Source organism: Apium graveolens, unplaced genomic scaffold, assembly GCF_009905375.1.
Source record: "Apium graveolens cultivar Ventura unplaced genomic scaffold, ASM990537v1 ctg83, whole genome shotgun sequence".
NCBI classification, from domain to species: domain Eukaryota; kingdom Viridiplantae; phylum Streptophyta; class Magnoliopsida; order Apiales; family Apiaceae; genus Apium; species Apium graveolens.
The window spans coordinates 50,650-74,286 of record NW_027421065.1 but is presented as its reverse complement, the minus strand read 5'-3'; the positions used below and the strand labels follow the sequence as shown (position 1 = coordinate 74,286).

Genomic DNA, 23,637 nt, shown 5'->3' with positions numbered 1-23,637 from the left:
GAGTTTAAAAACATACCCGATTGTTGAGTAAAATTATTTTACACTGACTTTTAATTTTAGAAAGCATTTGTTCAAATTTATTACTCTACTCTTTATGTTTTGAATTATTAATTCCAATCTTTTAACCAAACAACCAGCAGACAGTTGTTAATGTAGAAGATTGAAAATGGTCTTCTTCATCAAGAAACACTAAAATGATATGGCTAACACCAATAAAGATAATGCATATATCATGTGTTTACTTTCCTAACAAATCATACAAGAACACAAAGATCACATATAAAGATTAAGAAATACACAGAAATTGAGAAAGATACATATAGATTAACGAGATATACACAAATAGATTGAAAAATAACTAAAAAAATTGTTTAGTAAAAATTAAAAAGTTATTTTTTAAAAAAGTGTTTTTGACCTAAAATCCGCTGTTACAGAAAGCCGGTCCCATACTTTTGAAAAAAAACAAATTTTCAACTTTTGCGGGAATCAGTTGCTAATTTTATCATTCAAACCTCATCAAACACACCAATTTTTTTTATATTTTTATATCAAAATATATACATATCATAAAATATTACTAAACAGTAATCCAAATGTAATAACATTATGGTATATACCTTTAACATTTTCCCCAAAAAATTTCACTACTACACCACGGTGAAAAATTAACGGTTTTTGCAATCCGAGCAAATAGTCCAAGACTCCAGGTATACTACCCCAGTGGCTGGGCCTGGGCCTAGGCCTGGGCCTTTCATCCATATCTCCAAGGCTTGGAATTGAACATGGCACTTTGTTGGGCCTTTATTTTTTTTCCCAATCATATTTTATCATAAAACTATTAAAATAATAAAAACGAAATATTAATGAGGCTTCTTAAGGAAGCTAACAAAAGCAATGAGCTCCCGCTCATAAAAAAGGAGGGAAAATTGAGAGCTCGAACAAACAACACGACGAAGCGACACACAGATACACACAGGTATACACACAAAAACTTCAGTTTTCTAGAAGCTTCCATTACTCATTATTCAATTTTGTAATCCATTTTTTCGATTCATTTCTTTACAATTGTAATTCGTTTTATTATGAGCAATGAAAATCACAGATCGTTCAAATCTTCGATATCTTCTCTCGTTCCTCCTCGAAAAAAATTAAAATACACAATTTTACACACAGCATCTGTACGTATACGAACACATACAGTTCCGTTGATTTCGTCAATTACTCGTAATCCTGTTAATTTAATTCGTTTGGATCCACACCGTCCGTGTAGTGTTGGACGGAAGTTGAGTAGGTGTGATTACGTGTTCGAGGATCGGAGAGTTAGTAAGCAGCACTTTCGGATTGTTTTCGATGTATTTCATAGCAAAATATTATTAGTGATGGGGAGAGGTGTGGGGATGATGTTAGGGTTTCGTTGAACGGAGTGTTTGTTAATGGAATTAGAGTTGGGAGGGGGGAGGTTGTGGAGGTGCGGGCCGGAGATGAGGTTTCGGTTGTGTGTGGGAGTGAGGGAGGGGGTTGTAGTTTGGGGAGGAGGATAGGGTTTGTTGTGGAGAGAGTTGCGGTTGTTGAGGAGGTTGTGGATTGGAATGGGAGTGGTTTTAGGGAGGGGATTGTTTCGAGGGGAGATTTGTTGTTACGGAAATGTAGGGAGATGTTGAAAGAGGATTTGGTGTTGTGTAATCGGAAGATGAGGTCTAGGTTTGTGTGTAGAGATGTGGAGAATGATGATTGCGAGATAATGGTAAGTGATGTAGGTGAGAAGCCGGCGATTGGGAGGGCTGAGGGACGAGATGGTGCATGGGATTGTACGGAAGTGTTGTTACGAGGCAATATTGTGTATATAGATAATAAATTTGAAAGTAATTTGGACAGTGTAGGACAGTTGAATAAGGATATACTACAGATAGGGGTTAATTGTGAGGCAGAATGTGGTGAAGTTATTGGTAAGGATTCGAAGAAAATGAATAGAGGTGAAGCTGCTGTTGATTCTTACCTGAGTAATTATGCACACAAGAGATCATCAAGGTTTATTGTTCCTCCAAAGGACACTTTAATGGCTTCAGAGGTGGAGGATGATCCGGATTGTTATATTTTAAACGAGGGATTGCAGGAAATTGAACCCGCCCGTGCTCATTCTGAAAATGGAATGACCACTGGAAAACCTGCTGCTGTATTAGTTGATCCTGAAGTTGAGAAGGATGATCCTGTAACAGATTGTGATCCGGATTGTTATATTTTAAACGAGGGATTGCAGAAAATGGACGCCGCCCGAGTTCATTCTGAAAATGGAATGACCAATGGAAAACCTGCTGCTGTATTAGTTGGTTCTGAAGTTGGGACGGATGGTCCTGTAACGGATTGCTTTTTAGAGAACAAAAGCAAGGTCTTCTCTGTCCCTCCACCAGGGAAAAAATTCTATTTAAATCGACTTCATTTCATGAGTCCTGGTTCATCAGAATATGAAAATGTTGTTTCCTTGCCGGATCTACTTTATCCTGTCAAAACCATCGTACGACTTTTTATCACTACATTCACGAGTAATATTTCATGGTGAGTAGTCATTGCACCATACCAGCTAATGATTTTAAGTTTTTAAATCAGGCATGCCTTTAAAATGAAAAACTGACTACATGTACTATGTTTTCGCTGATAGTTACAACAATGTTTATGTTGTAATATGTACCTCCCCCCCTTCGCTGCCTCTTTATTTAAGAGCAATGTATATGAATATTGTTATGAGGCAAAATGAATAGTCTATTCATTAATCCAGGTTTCTATCGTACTGTGAGATACCAACTCATCTACCAGTGACGATTGCTTGCCACAATGCTGGGAAGTGCTGGAGTCCAAGCCTTGATGATAGGATGTCAATTCCTTTCTCGGATTACCCAAACTTAGTCGTGGTGTAAGTTACATTGTCAGTGTTGCTTCTTAATAGAATTAACAAAGTTGTAAATCATAATGTGTACAGCTAACAGTTCTGTAATGCAGTCTGCTTGTGTAATAGGTATCCGCCATTTCCCGAGGCCATAGCCTTTGGTCAAGACCACAAGAAACTTGGCATTGCCTGTCATCATCCAAAGTTGATTGTATTGCAAAGAGAAGATAAGATTCGAGTTATCATCACTTCTGCAAATCTTGTGCCAAAGCAGGTGGTTATTATGTTCTAAGCATGATCTGATAATTTGGTTATGCAACTATTCTTTTAATTGTTTGATGATTAAATAAGTCAATGGAGCATGTCATGTGCGACAATTTGACTCATTAAGCAACTCTTTCAACATAACTTGTTTGACTTCTCATTTTCGTTGACTTAAATTGCCCGCCCACCCCCTTATAGGTGTAGTTGTTCATATATGTCTGTTGACTCATAATTGAGCCTCAAAAGCTGTATCTGCAAATCTTAAATCTAGGTTTATTATATTGAAATTTGAAACTGAAACTGATTGCATTATCTGGCGGGTTGAAAAGGTTATTTGCGAAGCCAATAGTAGCTTCCTAAATGTATCATTATACACGCTTTACAGTCTTGCTGGAAATACTAAAAACATTTTGACATTTAAACGATAAGAAGCAGTTTCAATCAGAACTAGCTATGTCTGTGTTTTTAGGCCCCTGAGTGGATCATGAGAGAGATGCAAAATATATATGGCATGCACAGAAAATAGGCTCTAAGATAACAGATTAGCAAAGATTAAAAATCAGTGGAGGGATGATACGTGTGTCTGGAATCTGGATGTAGCTGTTGCAATCTAATCTATATACCCCAATTGCCTACGCACTTTTCTATGAGATGGTTTTTCCCTGTAATAATCTTGAATGCTAATTTACCTGTATTATCTTTTTGCATTATTATTGCTAAATTTCATATTTTGTAAAATGAGAATGTTATCATGTGAGATGTTAATTATCTATCATTTGAATTCTTTAGTGGCATTTTGTGACAAATTCTGTTTGGTGGCAAGATTTTCCGCGCTTGAGCACACCAGATAGTATCTCTCTATTTACGCAGTCAACTGAGGGAGAGATAAATGAAGGTACAAGATCTGATTTTGTTGCGCAGCTGGCTAAATTCATGGCAACTTTAATAGCTGATGTGCCTAGCCAGGCTCATTGGATTATGGAGTTGGCCAAGTATGACTTTAGAGGGGCGGTTGGGCATCTCGTAACTTCGATACCTGGAATCCATTCTCCTAAGGTTCCATGCATATTGGATTCCAGATATTTTCTAAATGTATGATCTTTGATCTCTGTGTGTGTTAGTTTCTTACTTGATTAGAAGTGACTAACAACAATGAACACCGCTTATGATAAGCTTTAAACTGATAGTTGAGTGTTGAAATAAATATGTTTTGCAATTATATACATGTTTATCACTAGTTCTGTAGCATGTAGCATACTGGATACTTCTCCTCTTGGTAACAACAGGTCAAGGGTATTAAGGCTATTGATCATAACCAAAAAAAATTATATTACATACATGATTTCACTTGTTCCTAAATATTCCTTAGGGCCTTAAAAGAACATATTACTGGCCCTGGTGTACCAGTAGCTTTATATATATTATCTTGTTCTTAGAAGTCGGATACTTGGTGTTCAACTCCTGATAACTTAACTATCAGGTTAAAGTGATCAGCTCCCATATTCCTAGGTGACATAACAGGTAAGATTTTCCACGAAATATCCATAGCATTCTATTACAATGAAAACTGTAATGCTGGTGATACCTGCGATAGTCAAACATAGCTATCAGGAGTAATCAGCTCCCACATTTCTAGGCGACATAACATGTAAGTTTTGCACAAAATATCCATAACATTATAATAACAAAAACTTTGCTTAAACATCACAGGGAGCTTTTCCAAATGTGTCTGGGTCATGTGGTATGAAACTACTAGGCTCTATTGAAGCATCAGTTGTTGGTTTGAGCCATCTTTTCCATGCTTCAGCTGATTCAAGTGGATCTCAGCTAAAGAGACTTGCAGTTTTTCTTGGAAAGTGCCGTGAGAATGCATATGGAATGTCAGAGATTGTTTTAAGGAGAAATTTGAATATACCGGCTGATGCAAATGCTGTGGCTGTTTTTATTCCCAACCCAGACGAGACTAACGAGGGAGGTAAATTTGGCACACTTCTGTTGTGTTTCATAAAAGTTATACAATGAAGTAGGCTGTCGGCCTGATTATCTGGTTGAAGCTTGGTCATGTGCACATTTGTGATTGGAACTCTGAAGTGCTTTCCAATTTCCATTTTCAAAAATAGTATATTGCTCGTGTATATCTGTAGTCCAATTTAGTATATAGTTACACATGAAGTTATGTATATTGCTCATTATTAATGATACAGTGATGATGTCTATAGGTTTATCTACTATCTTTTCATAATAGTACAGGACTATGATAAAGCGAGTTGGGGAGGGGCATTTAGTTGGCGATTTGGGATTTTTGATTGACGGTAGACTTCTGTTTTACTTTTTTTATATATTGAACAACCAATTTTTCTACACCACCTATAATTTAGAGAGTTTAGAAGAGTCCCAGATATAGGCCCTATTTGTGAAATGTTATAAGTTTAGATTTGAGGCGCTTTTTTCTGGTTTTCTAAAAACTAGATATGTAGATGTGAAGAGAAGCGTTGCCTCATAGCTCCCTACCAGGTTAAGTTGGTCTTACCTTGTTTTACTTAATGGTTGGATGTCGGTAATCCGTTATTTCTGTATCTGTATATGTATGTATTTATCATGAATTACATCTCTTTTTTGCCTTTTTATATGAAATTCATGTGTAATGTGCTTGAATTTAAACCTATTTTTTCTGTTTTGCTTGATATGCCTCAAAAGTTTCTCTATGTATATAAGCATGTGCTGATGAGTGATGACTAATGTGCCTCACATAGATCGTCTTATTCCCTTTATGTGACTTTTAGTTTCCTTCATTCCAACATTTCTTTATTAAGATGCCCTTTTATTTTGTAACTTTGGAATGCAATATATCTTGTTTGACTTTTTTTAAATTAGATTGCGTACAGCTTGGGTTTCTACCTAGAAATATTGCAAAGTGGGTTGCTCCACTGTCAGATGCTGGTTTATTTTCCTTTTCGGCATACATTTATCGGAAAGATGTTCTTGCAAGTGCTTTGGAAGGAACAAACAAAAAAGTCACTCTCATACTCTATGTCTCACAGGTAATGCAGTCTGTCCAATTATTTAGATGTAATTAATGATATTTGAACTTCAAATTTCATTTTACAAGCGTTTATCAAGTCATTATATTGACGATATACAGAGGCTATCTTATTATGTAGGGACCTAAATTTATGGACATGTCAGGAGTAACTCAACCTTTACTTGTTTCAGCAATATGCTCACTAATTGCATCAATTCAGAGGGCCTCTGGCCTTTGGAGACTTCAAGAGGTAATGTACTCTTGGTGTTAGGTTTTAACTAAGACATTCTTGCACACAGTTTTCGTACATTTCCAACAAGTTTTAATTATCAGAATACAGCAGTTTATATAATGTACTTCTTATACAGAAAAGAAATAATGCATACAGATCTTTCTGTAGTTTGCACTTAGATTTTCAGAATCCCTGTCTAATCTAATGTTTGTCATTGTGGGCTTCCCCGCATTTTTTAGGTTCTGGGTCACTACAAATGGCCTGAAACTTTGGAGACTGATTTCATGTTTGGTGAGTATCTTTGGGCTCAGTTTCTGTTTGGTTAGAGTATCTCCATGCCCGTATTAGTTTACTTAAGCTTACTTGTCAGTTTCATTGTGAAGGTTCATCCTCTATTGGCTCGATCAATGCACAATTCCTGGCTGCCTTTTCAGCTGCAGCTGGCAAGCGGTCATTGCAGTCCTCTGAATCTGAGGAGTCTGACCCAGATGTAAGTTATTAAATAAGAAATCTGAATTAATTTAGAATGGGTTTAGATTCTCATTGAAGTTTACAGTGGGGCTGCTGGAGCATTAGCCAAGAGTTGCGAAATCCATCTATTAAAATCATCTACCCCACTATTGAAAGGGTGAAAGGTGCGAGTTGTGGTATACTGGCTTCAAAGTACCTTCTCTGTTTCTCACAAGTAAGTTGCCTCCACTGGTTATAGTTACTAGATGTAACAAAATGGGTATATTTCTTATTAATTTAATATCTTTTCGGAGAAAAGTATTCTTAATTAGTCCACAGAATAGTTTTTTTAAGTCCAATGCAGCTAGTGTAGTAATTGTTGCATAATTCATGATGCAATGCCTGATAGATTTATCTTTTGTTATTGTTTTCCCAGAAAACATGGCTTAGGTTAAGTAATGTAGGCATACTTCATGATGCAATACCTAATCCCACTGAAAGAGTTGGGCATCCTATGCATGTCAAGGTAACTTGTGTTCTTTTATTCCGAGGAGACTGTTAGGAATAAATATTTATGTTAAATAGCATGGTGAGGATGCATTGCTGATGCAGGTGGGACTAAGGCGATTTCAGTCTAAAACAAATGCATCTTCATGTGGATGGGTTTATTGTGGATCGCATAATTTCAGTGCAGCTGCTTGGGGCAGGCCAATTTCAAGTATACGTTCTGGTGTAGTTGGTAGAACTAATCTGGCATTGGGTTCAAGACTTCACATAAGTAACTATGAAGTGGGTGTTGTTTTTGTTGTTCCCCCTCCGGATGCAGTAAATTATGTGAATAAAACTATAGAAAGCTTGGATGATATTGTCCTGCCATTTGTTATTCCAGCCCCGAAATATAAAGCAAATGATAGACCAGCAACAGCAAAGGCCATGAGAGAGGCATTGGCTGAACTTACAGAGCTAGAGAAACAAAAATACGCTCAAGCGGAAATATTGGAGGAATTGGAGGAAGAGATGCCAGATGAAGATGAGGAAGTAACTCAGGCTACTGATTATGTTCCAGTGGAGAAGGAAGATGACAATACCTATGCTGAACAACTTTGGAGCCAAGCATCTCACAGCTGTTGAACTGCCGTAATATTTGAAGGCATTACAAAATCTCAGATGATCCCTCGCCAATGTTAATATTATGAGCGAATATCATATATTGATTTCATAACTACCAGTGGGCTCTTATCTTAAAAAAATGACCTAAAAAGAAACTGAGCTCATTGCGGAGAATGGGAAAGCCAGTTGGTGGTGTTTATCCTTGCGGCTTGTTTAGGATTAGATGTTTGTATTGTTTAGGATTTAATCTATTTGTAACTATAAAGTAGGTTTAATGTATACCTTTCATGATTTTCAAAAGTTCATGTTGTAGATAAAATATTCATTGTTCCATTGTATCTGACGGGCAAATAATCTTAATTGAGTATAACGGATTGAAAGATGTGTTGCATTGAACATATGAACTCTGAGTTTTGTTTTTTCACAGGTAAATCAGCAACAGTGGAATTACTGTAGGCACTTCCTGTTTTGATATATGATAGGATTGTTTTGGCATCAGGTAATACTATTCCAAATTTGGATCATGTTTCCTGGTAACATGGTGCGTGTTAAGCTTTATCTAACTTTCCAGGGCCGTTGGATCTATATATTTTAAGGGTCTAGATTTAATAATTTTTTTTACCCTTATATCCGGGCCCTTGAAATAATTATCTAAGAAATAAATTCTTAAATCTGGGTATTGAAGTAATGATTTAAGAGTTCTGCTTGGGTTCTGTAATACTGTGTTAGATATGGCTTATATAATACCCGATTGTTAGGGATTAGCGCCCTTTAAATTTCCCCCGAATGTGACTTAAATTAGAATACATGAACAAGTACACAACTTAATAGAGTTATAGGCCAACAGAAAAACATCTACAGAACTTCAGTGTATACTGCGCATGTTCTTGACATTGCCAATCCATTGTGATTTCCAGTGAACTAAGGGCATCAATAGAAAACCTGAAGCTCTTCAATAGGAAACTCATAACTGTGACAACTTTGGTACTAACTCAAAACCAAAGACCAGAAAGATTGGACAGTAAATAATAATTTGGATATGCTGTATACTCTAGCTAATGCAATCTCGATGTCTATATTAATAATCTACCAGATTTATAATCTGCTCTGCCTGCCCATGATATCAAGCTGATTGTAATCTCGATGTCTAGCCAGGTATATAATTTGCTCTGCCTGCAAATAATTTCTTTCTAACAGTCCAATTTGCCGCGTACCGGCTCTGATATTTCACAGTTTAATAACTCCTAAAACAATACTACTCAACTATAATAATCAAAACAAATGAATGGTCCAATTTGTCATACATTTTTCATGGACATTGAAGTTCTCTACTATCCTCCACCCAGAGCTATAAATCAAAACTTCATATAATCTTTACGAAGTATGAATAATTATAATCAGAAACCTACACGCGGCGCAAGTTTGCACCTGAAGGAGCACTGTCCTTGTGTCTCAGCTCACTTTCAAGTACAGAATCAGCAAAATGGTAGAGGTCAGAGCCAGAGCTAGGAATAGAACTCCCAGCTGTTGGGCGATTTGGCAGACCTGCAAAACCTTCCAATGCTGGGGATGACCTGTGAAGGCCATTATACTCGCTATACAAAGATTTTCTGGCATAAATTTGACTGGCAAACCTCTCATCTGACACAGCATCCTCATGCCTTCCATACGGCTGCCCATTATATGGATTCATGTTGATATGCGTACCCAGATGAGAAGCAGCATATGGTTCCCGGAAAAGATAACCACCTTCAGTCTCAGCTGCAACCAAACCTCCACCACTACCAAACCGCGTAGAAGCAGCATATTCATGCAACAATCCTGCGCGATCAGCAGATCCTCGCGGTACAACCATTGGAACATTAGAATATTCATGCAATATCCTTGTTGCATGAAGATCCCCTAAACCAGATTCGTGTAGAACAGAGGAGGAAGCATTATAACCATATTGCCCAGGTAATCCTCCATTATAGTTCATCTGTGACAACCCAAAGGGGATGTTTTCAGCAGACTGGCGAACTGCTCCTTGAAGTGGTGAGTCATGACCAGGAAAGCGTAAACGTTTTGCATCCTGGGTTTTTAACCTTTTGGAAGACTCAACTTCTTTTTCCTTTTTTTTCTTAGCTATTTCTTCTCTTAACTTTTTATCAAGAACATTAATTTCTTTTTCCAAGCTTGATATCTTTTCATTGACTGCCAAATCTGGAAATGCCTTTGAGGGATCAATTTTGTGATTTTTCCAGCATCTGAGTAAAGATTTCAGATCATCTAAATGTTTTTTGTCTTTAATCTGCACAAATTCGCAAAACTAATGAACAAAGAACAAAAGAAAAATCCAAATAATTTAACACACGTGCTACATGATACCATACCACCACAGCAGATAAATCCTCAGCTTCTGTTCTTTTTCTCTTCAAAATTTCATCAGACTTGCTCAGAAGTGATTTCAGAATTGTCTGAGGAGGATATTTGTCCTGAACATCGAAAGTGTAGACAATATTAAGAGCTTCAACTTCCCTTTTATACTTCAGCATCCGCTCTATTATTTCTGTGAAAAAAAAGTAAAAAAATAAAAAGAAGTCAAGATATGACATCTAACTTAATAAAAGTAGACAAGGAAGAGCTGAAAGAACAAGAAATACAGATATACTACAAGCACAACTAAAATGCAATTCACGTATTTTTTCAATTACTTTAGAAAAAGAAATTGGCAATAAATTCAATACACACGATAGACCTGTATCAGGTCAATTATTTATCTGCCCATTCCTTTATTCTATATTCGTCACAAGAAACAGAAAGAATTATGGAATATAAGGGGGATTAAAAAATATTGCCATCATAATAAATTATTAAAAAATATTAGCGAAGATATTAATTGCAACTAATATCGATATGTGTAATCCTCAAACTAAAAAAATAAACAGAATCAACATCTCATGTGGGAATACATAACTAGCTATAGCCTATAGCTAACAGTTCCTAATTTAGCTGGACAAAATGTATATATTAAAGATAAAACTTTGAAAAATAATCCTCCCTACATAACAATGACAATCTTATTTCTCTAGTTCCGCATATAACATTAGAAAGGATACACTGTTTGAATTGAATAGCCAAAAATTCCTAATAATACATGAATTCTATCTCACTGATTGACTAAAAAAACTATACCACAAAAATTGACTAAGAATACAGGACTAAAGGTCAGGTATTCAATAGATGTGCAGTTCTCAATGGAGGTCAAGATGATAGAAAGTTTCATAATCCTTTCATTGTTAAATCTGACTTGCACCCTATCACATTAGACCCTTCTACAGAAGGCTTAATTAGTCAATCAAATTCATTACTGAACTAGAGCTTTTGGTGATAGATCTATTTATTTGATCAACAAGAACCGAACCAACCATACTTGTCAAGGCGTAAAGGCGAACAACGACCATAGCAAACCACTTTAGACGCGCAGTGAGGCGCCCACCTAGGTGTATTAGGTGTTCTACTATATATAGGCATATATATTAAATATTATGTACATATATATTGATTGATGTTTTAATAATAATTACATTAATGCAAAAGTTGGTTTATTTAATTGAAACAAAGAGATTATATTAACTTTGGTTTATTTAATTTTGAGACTCTTGTTATGGGTATGATGGTTCAATATTACAACTTTATAAATTTAATCACTTCAAGATGAAAATAAGCAAATTCAAATCACATATTAAAAAACTATTTCATACATTTACATATAGTTGAACACCTAACTCGCCTAATGTACGCCTAGACGTAGCCCAATTCGTTTCGAACGCCTTTTCACTTTTTATCACCTTTCAGCCTAGACGACATCTTAACAACTATGGAAGCAACACATATTATCGATTTGATGCAAAACATAATTTGTAAAGATCAGGAGGCATGTGGGAACCTGATTCAGGACAAGGAATTTAAAGAACAAAAGGATATATAAGAATAAATTAACGGCAAAAAATTAACTACCCCAAGGGTTTCTCGAAAGTTGAAAGGGAGAAAAGACATGGATTGCAGCCAATGGAAGAGACCCTAAACAATACTCAATACTATTCCAACAATCAAGTCTAATTTAGGCTCCGTTTGGGAGTGCCGTTGAAAACTGTTGTGCTGTGAGAAAAAGTGTTGTCAGGAAAATTAGATGATTGTTTGGTAATTTTTTTTAATTTATGCATATTTTGAGATATAATACACAAAATAATGTTTTTGAGAAGATTTGATGGTGAAACTGATAGCCACTTCTTGCAAAAACTGAAAACAGCTTTTTTCCAAAGCATGGAGGGACATGCTTTTGTTAACAGCAGTTTTTAGACCAAAATCGTTTTTCCAGACAGCAGCTTTTAGAATTTACCAAACACATTTCTAACAGCTTTTCAGCAAAAAGCTGTTATATCTGTCTACAACAGCAATACCAAATGGAGCCTTAATGTGGTATATACATGACATATAATGGCTAAAACACAACCTGATAGATTAAGGCCTTAAACAATTGGGCAATATTAAAAATAAACGACCTACTTAATAAACTCCTAACCCCGCATATAAAATATACTAGCTTATATCGTGTGCAATGCACGGATTACTTTTAATAGTACCTAATTTATTATTTGTGTTTTGATAAGCTAGTATGTTTTATATGCCGGAAGTGATGATCGGAGGTAGTAGTTGGTGAGCATTATGTATATACAAGGCATGCCTGTTCATGAAAAGACTGCACCACATAATCACTAAAACAAGATGTTTCCAGAAAAACGCAAGATGTCTCATCTTATAACTCAATGATGTCTTGTACCCCCAAGACGTCTTATGACATTTTAAGAGTTTTGACCAGAAGTTGCGTCTGTTTGATAGCTTCAATGAAAAACTTCCAACAATTTGCAGGTCTTGGCCAAATTTTTCACAGCAAAATGGATATTGATGAATATTTGGGAAAACTAGGAACCCTAGTTCAACGGAAACAAGAAGTCTGTTGTCATATCATACACACATACACATAGATATTCTGTTACTAAAATTAATTGCATTGCCATGTCATGTCTTCCCTTACCCCGTTAAATTATAACCAGGTTTACCTTGTGATACTTTAAGTCACTTAAGTGGTCCTTTTAAAATGGTTTTTCAACCAGTAAGCTACTAGACAAAATTGATAATCAACCCTTAAAACATCTGCATCCCCTCTAATCCATAACTTTTAACTCTCATGTCTCCTTAAAAAACCCTAAAATCTCACACTAGAGGATTGCCAATTTACCATGATAAACTACCGTGACCAGTAAATGACATGAGACCTTATTCTAGTGGCCAGTACATTGAAACGTTAAACCAATTCATTCCTAAGCTAAGCTGTTACCTCAAAATTTCACCACTAAAGTAAAACATATTAAAATATTTAGCAATGTACATTGTGTCGAGCAATACTAGTTCTAATACTTTCAATACTCTGGAAAAAATGTAAAAGCAACTTTATTTCAACAATAACACGAGTGAAAGTTAACAAAATAAGGCTACCTGGAATCCTTGCAAGCAAATGTCTTGAAGCGACGAAGGGCACCAGAAATATCATTTAAAGTACAACCCCTAATCAAATCTTTAATATCTTCATTCTCAAACGCCTTCGGGATCCCATAACAACCAATCAAAAGAAGCAAACCCCTAGCATCAGTCTCACACGCCTTATGCAATCCCCCTTCCGACCGTAGCCTCTTCCTCCAATCTGCAGCCGCATTTTGCGCATCTCCCTTCACCCTATCATCAATCACAACTCCATCACTCTCCATAAGCAAAAAACATTCCAATGCCAGTATCGAAGCATCTCTACCCACTAACATCAGTAGAGCCCTTCGTAAACGCCCGACTACCTTGACAATAAAACTTCCCTAAACATTCCAACACCAACTTAGCCGGATTAGCCGCACATTTCAATGCTTTCGGGACTTCCTCACGAAGTCTCTTAACATCCGAAATGTGTGTCACAATGTACCTCCTAAGACTCCTCCCACACATCGTTTTCGAGCATAATCTCATAAGCTCCGATTGATCCTCATCCAATTTAACCTCACCACCACTTTTCTCTCCACAATTACTCACTTTATTAGCATCATTCTCATTTCCTAAACCCGAATCAGACACTACGACATCAGCTTTCGATTCGATCACTTCTTTCGATTTTTCGATACTCGAAATTTCAGCTGTGGAGGGAAAATCAGTTACAATTTTAATCTTAGGTTCCAGGTCAGCATCACCAGGGGGTAATTTAGGGGTTTTATTTTTATTTGTAAATGGAGCGGGTGGGATTATAGACGGGTCGGGTAATTTGGAATGGATAGTGGACTGGATAAAATCGAGGTGTTGTTGGAGCTCATCGTAGCGGCGTTGGAAAGTGGAGAGAGCGGCGGCGAGGCTACGGAGATTTGAAATTGAGGCTGTGTAATTAGGTGGCGGTGGATTGGGTGCGGTGGTTTGGGGGTGGTTGTCGGAGGTGACTGGTGGCGGAGGAGTGGAGGAGGCGGTCATTGATGAAATTGTAGAGGTTTGGTGCCCTAGTGAACCGGAAGATTAGAATGGCGTTTGATGATTAGCTGTGTGTTTAATAAGGTTTAATCGGAATTTTAAAGGTTTCCCCATGTTACATTGATTATTTGTTTTTTAATTTTGTTATTTGAAATGTAATACTCCCCGTTTCCAAAATAGAAGGTGTTTGACACGTATTTTAAGATTAATATATATAAAAATATTTTTTTAAAATAAAAATTTTAATATTTAATTTTTATTCAAAAGAAAATCTTTAAAAAATATATAGAATTATATTTTATATTCATCTTAAAATGCGTGTCAGATACTATTTTAAAAACGATAACAACTGGAGGGGACGGAGTGAGTAGTAGGTAATTATTGTAATGATCGAACGGAATGTATCGAAAGTATATTTATTTTTAAAATAATTAAATTAATATACCTTACAAAATAAGTGTCATAATATGAACGACAAAAGATTAATCACTTACTGTTTGAGTTAGCTTATCATATTTTTTAAAAACCTGAAATTATGTAATAATTTGATGAAAATAAAATTTCGGAATAGTCGCTAAAATTGTGGCAGTGACTGACGAAAGCAAATGGCGTAGGACGTTATCGTTAAGATTTTGTGTTCGGAGATTATCGAAATTATATAGAATTTCGATTTGCATTTAAGACCGCATGTGAAATTCTCCGCATTTCGCCAATATTGCTTCATGCCATATTTGTGTGTTCGGACCTTAGCTTATAACGATCAAGACAAACAAAGTTTTAAACAAAATTCTACATGAACTAATTTCTGGCCCCGAAAGCCCATTGGATTGGATTCACCAGCTTAGTGAAATCTTCATGACCTATCAAAACCTAATTACTTCCTCAACGAATGGCGGATAAGTCAATGACTTGAGATTATCGAAGTCAACATTCGTCTTGAATCACATAAAAAAGATAACTAATTAGAAGGCTAGCTTTGAGATTTACTAGGGAGCGACGTCTTTCGACCTCTTTCACAGCTACAAAAGTAAATTTTAATTAGTTGATTTGAGACATTATTCATATTTTTCGGTGTCCTGTAAATAGTTATTTTAAGAAGGTTCACATTTTCGGGACTCGAATGAGCGAGATCCCTTACATGAGGAATGCTTATCAAATTTGACGTCCTTTATCTAAGATAATGACAAAAAGGTGATGCTAGTTAGGCCTGAATCCTTACTGAACTCTGGGGGAATATATCTCCTTCCCAACTAGATAAAGAAATGACATGTCCTGTGAAAGAGTCCCTCCTTGTAAAATAGGCGAATTCGTATTTTGCAAATTTCATACTTAGACCTTATTTGCTAAATAAAACGACGACCTCTCGTTAAAATGAACAAGACCAATTAAAAGATTCACTTTTTGGTGTTCTATTTATCCTGATTTACAATACGAGTGACGCCCACAAATGCTATGAGGTGTTCGGAAATGGCCGTAGCGCCCGGTACTCGAACATTAGCTCATAATAAAATTAAAAGTTGTTCCAGCTTACTCCCTTCCTCATCTTTTGATGCCTATATATCCACCAATGGCTACTCGTTATGAGTTACCCAGCCTTACTCAAAAGCGTTAGTCTCTATTTCTTTAAACTCTCTTTCGCGGTAGCGAATGGAGACACTAGAGAACGGGTGATTTACCTTATGAAATAAATTTTGACACCCCTTGTTGCCCCTGTCTCTTCTTTCTCTTCCTCGGCCCCTTCCAGGGGTCACTACATAGAGAGATCCGGGGTCATTACATAGAGAGATCCCATATAACAGTGATGAGCGATACCAAATCAAGATGAGACGGGTGGACATTCAGAGGTCGCAGTTGGACCAAGAATTTACGAGTCTGCGATATCTCTTTACTGAATCAGGTCAAATGATTCGTTTTTAAAGAGAATTTGCGTGTAGCTTTTGGTCTTTATGCCGCCCTACCATTCGATTGATACACAGTTGAGTAGGGATTTGTTGAAATGTAGCTTCGTAAGAATCATAAATAGAATCGTCATTTTCAAAAGCTATCCCTCTTCTGTTTCGGATTATGCTTCTTGCTACCCATATGCGAGGCACCTTCTTAGCCTAATATAGAAATTAAGGAGAATGACGGGGGTTCGCTGGGTCATCCCGATATCAACAACGAAAAGAAACTCAAAACGACCGGTCAAATGAATTGATAAACGAGGAGTTATATGCAATTATTGCTAACTAGCCCAACTTCCTTTCAATCCACATCGAAAAATTGAGACTTTCAAACAGATCTGAACCAAACTAAGAAAGCCGGGTAAAGGAATGGCCAACTCATCAGGCTTCTGCACAAATGGTGTAACGACTGCCCCGCTGCCAACGAGAGGAAAAGACACCGGGTAAACTGTAAAGTTTTTCTTCGTCCCCAGCCCCCGCTGCTCTTGAAAAAAAGTGGGGTCGGAGGAGCTGAAGGGGAGATATTTTTCCTCATTGACGACGAGTGGAGTGTAACGATCACATTCATTATTTGTTCGCTTCTCTCGTGCTTGCGTGCACAACAACAAAAATGGAACCATAGGCTCGCCTAAGAGGGCAACGCGCTTTAGGATGCGGAGCAGCTATTATCGCACAACTTCCTAACCAACTTTCTCAAGCACTTAGCACCGGAAATGTATCTACCGATTAGTACTTTTGATTGAGTTTTTTGGCTCCTAGCCCGACCTTCTTTGTTTTCGATGAAAAATAAAGAATATCGAATAACTGGATGAAGTTTGAAGAGCAAGTCTTTACTCCCACCAATAGATGATGATGTTTACTCCTGGCTCGATGTCCTAAACGAAAAGGAACCTTTTTGCTATAAGTATTAGAATGACAGTTTTGACTGTAATTGATTGGTGGAGAAGAAGCGAACAAAGGTACGCTCGCTTGCTATCTTGTTCTCTGTCGCGAGCTGGGTCGAGACTGCTCTTATCTCTCAATCTCAGTCTGTCCAGCCCACGACTCATCAAACTTTCTGAATTTTTCCTCCCAGAGATGTTTGTCGGGGGAGATTGGTGCTCCTTGAGGAGAGCGTGTGACGACTGGATCGGGGTTTGGTGAACCAACATGAGAATGATTCTCAGAAGTAATATTGGGGGAAGCTTCCCCCCCCATACATTACTTTTTAAGCATACAGGAGACCTAAATATCTACAACATCCTTTGAAGAAAGTGTAATAACTTACTAGTCTAGCTTAATGGCGCCAAATATGTATCAGAGCTCAAGTGGATTCACCGAAGCGACGAGACCTAAAAAGCTACTTTTTCAAGTGTCAGTAGCGGCTTTTTCGGGCCCAAAAACAAAGAATCAATGGAATATCTTTCTATCCATGAACATCTCTATTTTTACAGTCTCGTGGATGGACGAAAGAAGGGAAGTTACAGAACTGGACAGTGAAGGCTCGCGAAGTAATGTCGTCGGGCAATCATGTCCTTCTTATTTTCAAAAAAAATGAAGAATTTTTTTTCCTCTTCCCATGAACGGAAAATTAGATGAGGGTGAAGGCTCGCGAAGTAATGTCGTCGGGAAATCCTGTCCTTCTCATTTCAAAAAGAATTGAAGAATTTTTTTTCCTAGTCCAATGAATGGAAAAGTAGATGAGGGTTAACTAGGACAAGAGTCCCTGAATTCGATGAAAGATCTTAAACTAAGGGTTTCGTCTCATTCCTTTAGCTTCCCGCGCCGGAGTTTCTTTCTCTGATATTTATTTCAGAGGGTTTTGGATCTGGTAGAGTCCGAGATGCTATTTAAGTTTGGTTTGAAGCCGCCCACGCGCGTAATACTAGAGAAGAAACTAAAAAGAGTTCTAGCTCGGTAAAATCCGGAGTTAGAGTTCTTAACTTCGCAAAAGAAACAACTCTAGTTGCATATTTTCTATCTCTAGTGGACCTCTCAGTGGAATTTCATGACGCTTTAATATCGAAAAAAATAAAAATTCATTGTCGTTAGAGGTACTCCCTCTATTTTTTATATGATGTTTTAGGTCTTCTTTCTTGTTCACAAATATATGACGTTCTCTCTTTTCAAGGACATGTGTATAATATTTTACCACTACTGCCCTTATTTACCGCTTATACTACTATTTTCAATAAATCTCGAAAACTGAAAAGTCTGGGTGATTTATTCCTATCACCAACACGTAATCTTTGTACAGAACTATAGTAGAGGAGCATTATATACATACATATACATAAATTTTTCTTTATAAAAATTTTATGAGTCTAAGGAGGAATAATCGTGATGGAGAAGAAATGAATGTCCATTGAAGTTAAAGAAAAATTCTACAGGTAAAGATATTCGTGAAGAACTAATAATAATATCATCTATATGCGTACCTAGTGTATGTTATTTTTTACTACAGGATGATGATAATCAAGAGCATATGTTTATGGATACTTTCAAGGATACACAAAAAGAGCATAAACCACCATTGGATTTGAACATGCATCCTTTCACCTCAACAAATTATCAAAAAAATAGAGCATGTATGAGATGGTGCATGAAATGTCACAAATATATTTTCCTTCTGTATTTAGATTATAAAAAAATTTGAATTCACGTTGCAAATATATTCATGTATTCCATCCATTTTGATTAATTTGTTGAGTAAAAAAACCATATTAGTACCCCTATTTATTTATAATTTTGGTTGAAAAGTTCTTTTTCTTTATTTTGTATTTGCTTTAATTTTACAATTTCTTTAATTTTACACTTGTATTTAGATATTCTTATTTGATAAATAGTTTCAGAAATAAATATTAGTTTTTATTTTCTAAGTCAGAGTAAAGAATATTATAAAATAAAATTTTATTTTTTTCCATTTTTTATCTATAAATTTTAAAATATCATGATCGACAAAAAATAACAAAGTCATGACAATATTTTATCTTAATTTACAAATATAATAAATTAAGAATTTATATAAAGACTACAAAACTAATAAAATTAAACCTCAAAAATATAAAATCAAAATAAACATAAAATCAAAATAAAAATTGTTCAGCATGTTTCATCTCTTGCCATTAGAGGGTAAAATCCTCCGATCTCGAGCTATAAACGTTTCTAGGAATCGGGGAAGGTTCTTTTGAATGAGAGATGTAATTCATTTTTAATGTAATTTTAAAGCATTCAGGTGGCGAGTTTAGAAAAAAGATGACTCCAGAGAGTGCGACATTGATTGTGAAGTAAGATTGTCGGTAATATTCTTATATTTTGGTCATTTGGATGAACACCAATTTGAAAAGTTAGAATAATCGAAACGAAAATTTTAAATTAAGATTTTCTTTAAAACCGGTATTAATTTTTTCCCATTAATTTCAAATAATAAGATTAAGGCTTTTTTATAATTCTTTCGAGTATAAGCATTGTTGTCATGACGCGTTCGACTAGTCGCGACTAGTCAACTAGTCGGTTTGAGAAATTCGAATGAAGAGCTCGACTTGCAAATTGTCGACTAGTCGGTCGACTTATCGACTAGCCAGACAACTTGGTCGACTAGTCGTCCCAATCAAAATTTAAAATGAGAAAAATAAAAAAAATTAAAAACCTAATAAAAATCAGCAACAGTAATTTCAGCTTATATATCTTTATGCGGGTGTGTTTATGTATATATAAATTGATTAAAACTGAATATACATGTAGTATAATCTGTTTATATGTTTGTTTATATGTTTGCACTACTACAGATTTCAGCTTGCATAGCGTTTATTTTTCAGGATCTGTAACATAGAAAATTTGTTGGGCCTGTGTTGCCATTATGAATGAATCATCTTTGTACCCAACCTTAGCAAGATTCAACCCGTACAAACCCTGATTCCTCAACATATACACCACCAACATTGTTAACCCAATTGCAATCAAACATTGGCACCTTAAATCCTACATAATCCAGCTCCCAAATATTCGCAATCCTTCTGAAGTATGTCGTATCAGACAACACTGGATCTTCATTATTCGATGATTGGTGTAATGTTGTTGTAGTAACTGCGACTCCACTATTCGGCATTGTGCTCATTACGTCATGTTCTAGAGTGTAAAAAGTATATCCATTTATTAGATAGCATTTGTAAGAATATACGTATGGATCAGGGCCTCTTGCCAACCATTTTACTCTATCTGATATTGATTCACTATTTTGCAGTAACTCATTCGTGGTGTGACTTTTGAACCATTCAATGAATGTGCGATTATGCTCTAACTCTATCCAATTGGCACCTTTTTCCGGATGTTCTGAACTAATAGTTTCCTTATGCAAATCTACAAAAGGAACAACATCAACAGAGTTGTGTAGAACACAAAGGTGTACCCGATGACATTGCGCACCATCGATCTCAACTTGTTGACCTCCAGTTACACCTTCACCATCAATCCTACCACTATGACGATCAATTGGCAAACCAATTGCTTCGACGTTTGGGATAAATTCTGACCAAAACTCTATTGCTTCTTCTATTAAATAGCGTTCAGCGATGCAACCCTCTGGTCGAGACCTGTTAATCACATATTCTTTCAAAATTTTCAAATAACGTTCAACTGGGTACATCCATCTCATACGAGCAGGACCACACATTCTAGTCTCATAAATTAAGTGTATAGTTAGATGAACCATGATGTCAAAAAATGATGGTGGAAAGTACATCTCAACCTCACAAAGTGTTTCAACAATTTGTCGTTGTAGATACGACAATCTTCTTGGATCAATGATTTTGTTACTCATTGATTTAAAGAACCAACACAACTTTGTGATCGTCACCCGCACCTCATTTGTCAAAATAGAACGAATAACAATTGGAAGTAAATTTTCCATGATAACATGACAATCATGTGATTTCAAATTCTTTAACTTTAAGTCGCTCAAGGAAACAAGTCTCTTCATATTGGATGAGTATCCTTCTGGCACCTTGATAGAATGGAGAGTTTGTAGTAATACTCTCTTCTCATCCTTAGATAGAGTATGAGCAGCAGAAGGTAAATAGGGTGTTGATTTTCCATGTTTTTGGGCAGGGGATAGTTCTTCTCTTATTCCCATCTCCACCATGTCTTGTCTTGCACTAAGACCATCTTTAGTTTTACCTTTGACACCAAGCATTGTACCAATTATGCTATCGAAAACATTTTTCTGCACATGCATAAGATCGATAAAATGCCTAGCATAAAGGTCTTTCCAATAACTTAATTCAAAAAATATTGAACGCTTCTTCCAACCCCTGCTAGGAACATCCTTTGCGAATTTTTTACCAAACTCTATGTTTAGATTTTCAACCTCACTAAATACTTCATCACCTGATGGTATAGGAGGAGCACCTCGTTCTTCCACTTTACCATTAAATGGCAATGGCATATTTCTATAGGGATGGTTTGATCTCAACCACCTCCTATGCCCCATGTAAACACACTTCTTACAATTTTTTAATCGAATATGATTAGTCTCCTCACCACACAAAGGACATGCATAATAGCCTTTCACACTATATCCTGAAAGATTGCTGTAAGCTGGAAAGTCACTTATTGTTCCGAATAACATGGCTTTCAACTTGAAATGATATTTTCTGTATGCATCTTGTACTTCAATGCCCTCTTCCGATAGTAGCTTCAAGTCATCTATTAAAGGTGCAAGGTACACATCAATGTCATTACCAGGTTGTACAGGCCCCGATATTAAAACATACATCATCATATATTTGCGCTTCATGCAAAGCCATGGTGCCAAGTTATACATCATCAAAATTACAGGCCACGTACTATGAGAACAATTTTAAAGATTGTAAGGATTAATTCCATCTGTTGAAAGTGCTAAACAAAGATTCTTTGGTTCCTTCCCGAAATCCTTATGTTTATCGTCAAATGTCTTCCACTGTGGTAAATCGACAGGGTGTCTTAACATCCCATCTTTAACTCTCCCATCATGATGCCATGTCAAATTTTTAGCATTTTCCATACTAGCATACAATCGCTTAAGTCTGGGTATTATGGGAAAGTACCACATGATCTTGGCGGGAGAATTACCATTCTTATAACGTTCTAAACCGTACTTTGGACAAACTTTAAGCTCTGTATACTCTTTTCGATATAAAATACAGTCATTGGGGCAAAAATGAATCCTATTATGTACTAATACAATAGATTTGAGCATTTGTTTAACCTCATAAGTTCTACGAGGCAAGATATTTCCATATGGCAATAGTTCACTAACAGCTGTGAGCAGCTCCGTGAAGAACACATCAGAAACTTGATGTCCAGCTTTTAAGTTATACAAAGTAAACACGACCAATAATTTAGAAGCCTTGGTGCACCCGGGCCATAATGGTAATGCGGCATCATCATTTAGTCTCTCATTCATATTAGGATGATCCCATAACTCTGAATTAATCATGTTCCCGATGTCAATTTTATCACTAGAATTGATACTTTCAATGTCTTCTATAAAATTTGTATTTTCTTTATCTACGAAATGATAATTCGAATCAAACTTACTTGATCGACGTTCTCCTTTATTTTCACCGTGATATGTCCAACATGTATAAGTTTTGTCAATACCTTCACACATCAAGTGTTCCTTCAACTTGTTCAGGCCGTCAACTTCTATAATATTCAAACATTTCAAACATGGACACTTGATAAACCGAATATCCTTAGCATGTTTACCTACATGCTTACAGAAGTCATTCACGCCATGTTTATATTCTTTTGACATACGATTTGCTTTAACCCAATTACTGTCCATTAAATTACCAACAATATATAACCTGAAGATGAGCATAATTAGGTCATTTATATTTAAATTATGCCCCGCACATTAATTTGCACAACAAATAATAAGGAACAATCATAAAAAAATAATTAAAATGAGCTAATAGAATATAAAAATCACAAAGGTGTTACATTTTGAATTGTTACCGGGTCAATACTTAGTAGTTATTTATAATGGCTTTGACATTTTATAAATAAATTTAAAGAATGTAAAACGAGAAAGGTGTTACTTATGACATTTTCTCTAGGACGTGATGCAAAGAAATTTTAAAAATAACACATATACAAGCTTTGGAAGATAAATAATTTTTTTTTATTATAATTATTTAAAATACATATTAATTGGAGCACACAATTTGGATAA

At 36.0% G+C, this 23,637-nt stretch overlaps 4 protein-coding genes across 4 annotated transcripts; 1 reads left to right on the top strand and 3 right to left on the bottom strand.

Moving 5' to 3' along the window:
- The first annotated feature begins 912 nt into the window (after positions 1 to 912).
- LOC141704852 (uncharacterized) lies at positions 913 to 8,335 on the top strand. Its single transcript, XM_074508015.1, is given in 13 exon segments — positions 913 to 1,398; positions 1,401 to 2,553; positions 2,774 to 2,908; positions 3,011 to 3,155; positions 3,935 to 4,237; positions 4,856 to 5,120; positions 6,020 to 6,186; positions 6,307 to 6,417; positions 6,639 to 6,690; positions 6,783 to 6,889; positions 6,956 to 7,084; positions 7,286 to 7,375; positions 7,462 to 8,335. Coding segments are annotated over 13 exon segments (3,492 nt in total). The 5' UTR covers positions 913 to 1,082; the 3' UTR covers positions 7,981 to 8,335.
- Positions 8,336 to 9,223: 888 nt separating this feature from the next.
- Positions 9,224 to 14,595, bottom strand: LOC141704848 (protein FRIGIDA). Its single transcript, XM_074508011.1, is given in 5 exon segments — positions 9,224 to 10,249; positions 10,332 to 10,507; positions 13,353 to 13,429; positions 13,498 to 13,817; positions 13,819 to 14,595. Coding segments are annotated over 5 exon segments (2,142 nt in total). The 5' UTR covers positions 14,503 to 14,595; the 3' UTR covers positions 9,224 to 9,364.
- A 5,712-nt stretch (positions 14,596 to 20,307) lies between these two features.
- Positions 20,308 to 22,242, bottom strand: LOC141704847 (uncharacterized). The gene has a single exon (XM_074508010.1). The coding sequence runs from the start codon at positions 22,240 to 22,242 to the stop codon at positions 20,308 to 20,310; it is 1,935 nt and encodes a 644-aa protein (XP_074364111.1).
- A 36-nt stretch (positions 22,243 to 22,278) lies between these two features.
- On the bottom strand, positions 22,279 to 23,247 carry LOC141704846 (uncharacterized). The gene has a single exon (XM_074508009.1). The coding sequence runs from the start codon at positions 23,245 to 23,247 to the stop codon at positions 22,279 to 22,281; it is 969 nt and encodes a 322-aa protein (XP_074364110.1).
- Positions 23,248 to 23,637: the final 390 nt, after the last annotated feature.

Bases quoted from the DNA above. Each gene is read 5' to 3' on its own strand.
- LOC141704847 (XM_074508010.1), bottom strand. From the start codon at position 22,242: ATGTATAACTTGGCACCATGGCTTTGCATGAAGCGCAAATATATGATG.
- LOC141704846 (XM_074508009.1), bottom strand. From the start codon at position 23,247: ATGGACAGTAATTGGGTTAAAGCAAATCGTATGTCAAAAGAATATAAA.